Genomic DNA, 7,669 nt, shown 5'->3' with positions numbered 1-7,669 from the left:
AAAAAAAAAAAAAAAAACAATAAAATAAGAAAACGATATTTTAAAAAATAAAATAACTGGGTATTTTAATGTTTAAATATCGTGTTCTCGAAAACTAAAACATAATAATAATGATGATGATGACAATAAAAATAATAATAATAAAATAAAGAAAAATCACAGACTCTGGGTTAACACATGTACAGAAAATATTTACAGCGCAATACAACACGTATAACGCGTTTATAAGTATACATATATAAATATATTTATACATTAACTTTCCCTATTAGAGTATACATATATATGTATATTGTTTAACAATACGATGTGTGTATACGATAGTTTATTATTTACACGTTCCGTTTGCTACGCGAGACGAAACGCGCGTCGGTAAACAAATTCGAACGCGTCGCGAACACATCGAGTACGCGTGGCCGGCACGCGGTTTCAACGCGATTCGTTTTCGCCGCGTCCGTCCGGCGCGTAAACGCGTCGCCCCCGGTCGAGCGGCGCGAACGCGCGTCCACGCGGCGAAGGGGCGCTGTTTGTGAACGCGGTTCGCGATGCCCGCGCGGTCCCGTTCAAGGGCCGCCACCGGTGCACTGCAGCCCTCGACGGCCGGGCCTAGACCGTTGCGGCCAAGGGAATGACGCGGACGACGGGACAAGCGGTCGATTTCCGCCGCGGACCGCGCGGACGACGGCGTTCGAAACGTACCGCGTACCGGACTGCGTACCGGATGTCCGTTTTCGGGTTCTAATCTTCGGAAACACTTTTATTATTACATTATTATTATTATTATTATGATTGTTATTATTATTATTATTATTAAAACTGCAACTGGCAGCAACCGTCGTCGTAGTGGTCCGGATTTGCGCGCGATCGAAAAGCCACGGGTGGGCGAAGGAAACGTTCGGTTTCCGACTTTTGCGTGCCGACGAAAAACAAACGGAAAAGTGTTATTTTTATTTGTTTTTTTTTTTTTGTTTTTCTCGTCCGACGTAGATATACGTATATATATATATATATATATATATACACACACTTTATATAAACCATTATTGCACACATTGCGATATAAAATAATATACACATCACACGAGCGTATAATATGATAAATATTCATCTGTGTGTGTGTGTGTGTGTGTGTGTGTATGAAAGAACATTAATACTATTACGTTCGATGCGATACAAATAAGTGAGACAAAATCAAACATCACGAACAAAACGAAACGAAAATCGCGACGTTGACGAATAAAAATACATGCTTGTTTTTATATAATAATAATAATAATAATAATAATCATAATAATATACTTGTATGTACACTTTATACATTGCTATGCACACGAAAATAATATCGTCGTTGTACGGCAGGTACGTGTAGGTAAAACAATGAAACGTTATGCACGTACGCGGATAACGTTCGTACACATTACAATATCGCGGACGCCCGGTAAGAACGTCAGCAGCGGACCCGCGTACCCGTTTCCGATGTCGCGAACGCGCACGGAGGTACGCGCGCGCGTCGGTCCGCGACGGCGTTACGCGCGGTAAAACCGCCGCGTCGCGTGCGCGTACAATTATTGTGATAAATAATGCACGTGCGCGTCGTTGCGCGTTGGACGCGTGTATCGTTGCACGCGTTGCTGTTGTTGTTGTTGTTGTTGTTGTTGTTGTTGTTTTAGTTTTTGTTGTTGTTGTGCGATTGTTTCGTATTATTAATTTAACGGTTGGCTTACCATAAGTGTTATCGCGTCGCGCGCGCGATTTCGAGAGGCGGCCGGGCTCGGGCGCCTCAAACGGTACCGTTAAATTAATAATACGAATCTCAGGTGGTCAGGTGCGTGAACGGGTACGGGGTGCCGTACGGCTGGGCGGCCATGTGGTAGTGGTACGGCACCATGTTCATGCTGGCCATCTTGTGCTCCTTTTTCCACTTCATCCGCCGGTTCTGGAACCATATCTTTATCTGGCGCTCGGTCAGGCACAGCGCGTGCGCTATCTCGATCCTCCGCCGACGGGTCAGGTACCGGTTGAAATGGAATTCCTTCTCCAGCTCCAGCGTCTGGTAACGGGTGTACGACGTGCGCTGCCGTTTCGTCTCGCCGTTCGCGTTCACCGTACCTGTAGCGAAAAAAACGAAAATTAATTTAAAAAAAAATTATGATAAAACATAAAAATGGGTTACGACGCGTTTAAAGATCCGTGCATACGGTTGGCGCGATGGAAACGTTCGGACGGTAAAAACGTGTTGAACCGCGGACGGGATGAGGTGCTCGCGCGCCGGTGACGACCCTCCCTGTACGAAAACGGCTTTCATGCGAAATGGTTTTTCGGCAAGGGATTTGGAGTGGACGCGATATTTGCGCGGGCGCAACGTATTTTAATCGTTTCGAGCGGTATGTTTAGTGCGTTTTTAAAATTTCCGAGCTTCCGAGGCGTAGCAAGGTATTTAATATTTGTACACGATACAGACTAGCTTTCGTAGGACGTTTGACGACATAATAATACACACGTATTTGACGTACGTGACGTACATTGTGCGCGCAAACAATACGGTGTAATTGACTGGTGGTCGACGGTTGGACACCTAGAACACAGTTCTCGTTGTATTATGAGCACTACGCACAATGCGTACTCGTGAAAGAATCGCGCTACGGCCGAGGGGCTATGTTTCTATTTTTCTCGGGAGCGCACGAGCGCGCGGTTATAAATCTCTCGTAATTAGACAACCTGTTAAACGGTCTAACGATCAGTTTTTCAACGCCTGTGACATCGTAGTTATACAGATATCACATGAAATATACGTATTATTATTATTACGCGTAACATTGCGCGTATGCGTCAGAAGTCCTTCGACGACGTATTTAATGCGTTATTGCGTCGTGTACCGCGGGTTTCACGCTCGTCCCGACGGAATATAATAATGTGCACGCGCATACGTAATTACACGCGCGATTTTATCGCGTGCCACGGTAAAACCGTAGGTTTCGACCTCGGCGGATCGGCAGAAATTGAAAAACCGCGACGACTGTCGCTCGAGTTAACTATTATCGTTTCGGGTCTGTTACGATTTTTCACGATATCAATGTCTGCGTAGGCGTGCCGTACACGTTGCACACGTGACTCGAAAACGTTTAATCCCCTCGTTTCACGCAGTCTGACTGTATGCCGGAATCAGCGGACGTGGGGGCTTTCGGGTTCAGACATTCCGAGACAAATTTCGTGTATTTACACGACACGGGCATGGTGCCTGTCTTCTTTGGCTTCTTTTTTTTTTCGCTTCTGCTATCCGTGCTGTACACATGAGCGCGCGACGACGTGTATTATGACGATATGACACGCGCGCGTTCGGAGGTTGCCAGGAAGGAAAAAAAAAAAAAATCATAGTAAAAATACGGCCACGACGGTAGACCCTCGGCGGGAAGCGATTCGATAAATCACGTGAAAACCGGCTAAAGATTACTGCGCAGCGGAGTGGCGTCGCATTGTCGTGGACGGAAGTCGCCCGCGATCGATGATCGAGATCGTTCGCTGTCGATCGTCGCACGAGTGCACGTCACTACGCGCGCGCGAACGCGTCGTACACGTCGTCACGGTGATATTCTTATAAACAGGCAAACGAAAAACGCTGCGTAATCGTACACATCCGTCGTCTGAGAACGAAGACGAAGATCTGTTGGGCACCGATCGCGGTTCGAGATTTTTGTTTTTGTTTTTCACGGCTGCCGACCGCGTCGACGGGATTCGGTTGTCACGCAGACGACGCGTCTAAAACGGGTGACAGATCCACCGACGACGGTACCAGACACGTCGGTAATGACGTCGTCGTCGTCGTCGTCGTCGTCGTCGTCGAGTGGGCGCGTATTAATTATTATTATTGCTGTAATTTTTTTTTTTTTTATATTCGAAAACGTCATAACACATCCAACGAGTTTTTACCCCGCGGACAGACATTTCGATGACGAAAACGACGACGATGACAATAATAATCCGACAAATTAACCGTTGACGCGTATCGTCGGGTCCGTTTTATTTTAGAGCGCAGACTTTACCAGACTCTCTCCTCTGCCGCATATTTATTCGTCGCAATATTATATGTACGTGATATTTATTTCCATCCGCCTCCGCCGGACGAATAATGTGTTTAACGTTATTTTTTCATATTGCATTTCGGATGTTGTGTTCCATCAGCTCTGGCGGCCGAGAAATGAACGAGGTGATAATCGATTTTTTTCAAATTCTTATTCTTTCACATCCGCGTAGGTACCGTGTAATGATAGGTGTCTTCCGGCGGCTGCGAAGTTCACATCGTCCGTCCGTTCTACAATAATTACGGACCATTCCGTTTTAATAAATTCGGAAAGTAACAATTGATTACATTGGCAGATAACACCAACGGTCTTGCCCGGATTCCAATGTAGCGCATTACACTCGACCTCTACCGAAAAACAACTGCGATTACAGCGTATTATAACGGTACAATATTATTGTTGCGTTATTTGATTAACAGTCGATCGTGATACGTGTACAATGTATAATCGATGCGTTACAACATATTACGTTCAATTATTATTACCATCGTATATTTACTCAACAATTTGTGTTAACGAACGCGGGTGAATGATTATTAAAAAAAAAAAAAAAAAATTAATGAGAAATAATGCGCTATAGTACGTATAGCAATAACGGTGTACGGTTCGTTGCGTGTGTTCAACGGTCAACGCGGGTCGCACGGAAGTTTTCTAGTCAATGCATGAACGACATGCCTATGTTAAAAATGATCCGAATAATATCGAACTCCGTACACGTTGTATGCGCATGCAACGGGTTCGTACGCGTAGTATCATCGCTGAATGCTTGTACACATTATATTATTACCACAAAGTAATGCCGGAGAAACGTTCGCCAACTCCAGCTGATTCTTGCTACGTATTGTGTACCTATCGATATCTCGACTACGGATTTCGAATGGTGAAACGAGCAGTGCGATATTTTGTCGTTCTGGTACCATCGTTACTTTATTCTCCGTCGGTAAAAACAGCGGATCCCAAAGGTTGTTTTTTAACGCGACGTGGTGCAATCAACATCTATCTCTAATCACTGCGGGATACGGACGGTCAAGAACGCCGTCAAAAGTTTTCCAATCGATTCCGATAACCGGTAGCGCGCGGATGGTTGAGGATAAAACCGAGATTCGTCGATCCAGCCCCGCACAGAACTTGATCGTTTACACGGCAGCCGAGTACCGAAATTTCTGTGCGTTCAGCTGCATCATAATGCAGTCACGGATCATGTTTACAACGTTTTCCCATAATATTTTTATAACACGCCATGTACATCGAGGCATCATAGTCAATCGGACGTATTAGGTGCGATTGTTCACTGTAGACGTTCGTCGGAAATATCACACCATCGAATACGAGAAGTACGATAAGCATTGTGTAATTATTATTGTTTCCTTGTACATATGTACAGTTCACATCCTAATGACGTGCTGACAAAGGTTCACTTACGAACGTTTTACAGCAGCTACGACGGCGGCGCCCGAAGATTTATTTCGATTGCATTTGCCAATTTATTTTCGCGTACTCTTGCATAGCACGATGTATTACAGTCCGAACGATTTAACGTGATAACTCGAAAATATGATACATTTTACATTAAAATAACTACGTATCGCTTCAGTAAGTTAATAAAAACTCTGATGTATTATTGTATTGTACTCGTTCCGTTTAGCGATTTTTCTTTCGACGAATAATAATAAATAATTCAAATTATTTAGGCGCCCGTGTTGAGCTGTTTCTAATACCACATAAAACACCTTTATCGCGTGATACATACTAATATTTGTAACTCATTTGTATAGCAATCACCGCCGTACCGAGTTCAAAACAGACTTCTAATTGTGATTATTTAAAGAAAAAAAAATCAAGAGGTTGATTTAAATTTTAAAAGGTCGTTTCTTTTATGTTTACATTGTGGAGTATGCACTCTATTTAACTATTTTAATGAGACCAAAATTAGTAAATGTTCGTTCGTATCATTTAAATCAACTGCATCGTTGTATACGAGAAAAAAAAAAATTAGAAAAAAATGATTAATCTAAAAATCATTTGTAACCTTACCGCTGACAATATTGTGTAGTACATAACAAATGGATGCTCTAGTTATTCCATTCTCGAACATCTCAAGAAATAACTAATGTAAAAAGTTAAGAAAAAATACAACGTTCGAGGTTTGTAATATTATTTATATGTAATACATTTATCATGCATATAATGTACTTATCGATAAAATCAACATGACAATATGAATCTGATGAAATAAGTTTAGTGTCATAAAATTATAATATCCGTCAGTTGTCACGCGTACGGGTAAAATCGAATTCTACATTCTCACCTATCTTATAGTATCTCTTAGTTATTGCACTGAATACGTGTTCGAATTAGTGCAGTAACGGCGATAAAGACGATTATTATAATTATGAATGCACTAATTGGAATGTTTTTTTTTTTTCGGACGTCCGGATGTACAAGATGATAATATGCGTGTACTTTACATAAATTACCACTAGATAAGATTATAATTCCAAACGCGCAGAACACTCGTATTGACGTGTTAATGGTACCTAATCGAATATCCGACCGCGGTGTTTCGATAAATAATAGTTCTACAGACAATCTCGCAGTCGTTTATCAAAAGTTATATTATTAGAGCGGGATTAGATCTTAACGGTAAATTCTGGAGATGAAAAAAAACCACAAATCGTCACAAACCTCGTAGTAAATATTTGCGTTTCGATTGATTTCAAATAGGTCGCGAACAACAAATATCACGTTAGTAATCGAAAACCGTTGGGTACACACAGTCGATAGGAACGAAACGCGCACGTCGAATATACGTCGTCAAAACGACGGGAAAGCATTTTTTTTTTTTTTATTTTCTTCGCACATTCGATTCCGGCGCGGAAAAGCTTTTACGTTTTCGTCGGTACGGCCGCGTTGTAACGAGGCGGTACCGCGCCGGTCGACGGTACACGTTCCGGCCATTTCTCCCGAACGATTCGTCGCCGCGCCACAACAGCCGCGAGTTACCGCGCGTTCGAGTACGACGGGTCCCATCACGCGGGATGACTTGTCGTTTTCGTCGATGACCGTGCGACTTCGGTCGCCGCCAACCGTTTTGCCGCGGCGACCGCCATGAGCGTGACTGTTGCGTTACAGTGCTCGAGCGCACGCGTTTTTATACGATTTGTCCTGCATGTGCAATGGCGTTGCCGGCGGGGTACGCGTACAGCCTTCCGTGGAATCGTCGAAGGAAAAAAAAAAAAAATAAAAAATAAAAAATGAGAAATCATTTCGTAAAATATTTTTGCGCGCCGTCCAAATATATTTGGCCGTTCGGCCGTCGGCTGCGATCATAACCCCCACGCCAGCGGTAAACAAAAATCTAAGGTCCCGCCCGCGGTATGATACCATTGTCTTTTCTGCTGCTGCCACCGATTCGTTTGATTGTTATCGCTATTTTTTTTTTTTTTTCGGCCTTGGGTTAACGTCAAATCGGCACATTCGAAACAGACCTCATCATCGAAATCACCAAGGTCGAAAAAGAAAAAAATATATATTTATAAACCTAGAAAAAACCGATAACCGACCGGTCGGGTTCGAGGACGCTCCGTACA

At 43.3% G+C, this 7,669-nt stretch overlaps 1 protein-coding gene across 1 annotated transcript in view; it reads right to left on the bottom strand.

Moving 5' to 3' along the window:
* Nucleotides 1-84: 84 nt before the first annotated feature.
* LOC112682023 (homeotic protein Sex combs reduced-like) overlaps nt 85-7,669 on the bottom strand; it is a 31,905-nt gene continuing 24,320 nt past the window's right edge. Inside the window, exon 2 of the mRNA XM_025552472.1 lies at nt 85-2,109. Within this exon, the coding sequence (XP_025408257.1) occupies nt 1,814-2,109 (296 nt within the window). The 3' untranslated portion in view covers nt 85-1,813. The remainder of the gene's footprint in view (nt 2,110-7,669) is intronic.

This window comes from Sipha flava, unplaced genomic scaffold, assembly GCF_003268045.1.
Source record: "Sipha flava isolate LNK unplaced genomic scaffold, YSA_version1 1_pilon_pilon, whole genome shotgun sequence".
Taxonomy (NCBI): Eukaryota; Metazoa; Arthropoda; class Insecta; order Hemiptera; family Aphididae; genus Sipha; species Sipha flava.
Note: the sequence above shows the minus strand (reverse complement) of the source record. Positions and strands in the feature narration are given on the sequence as shown.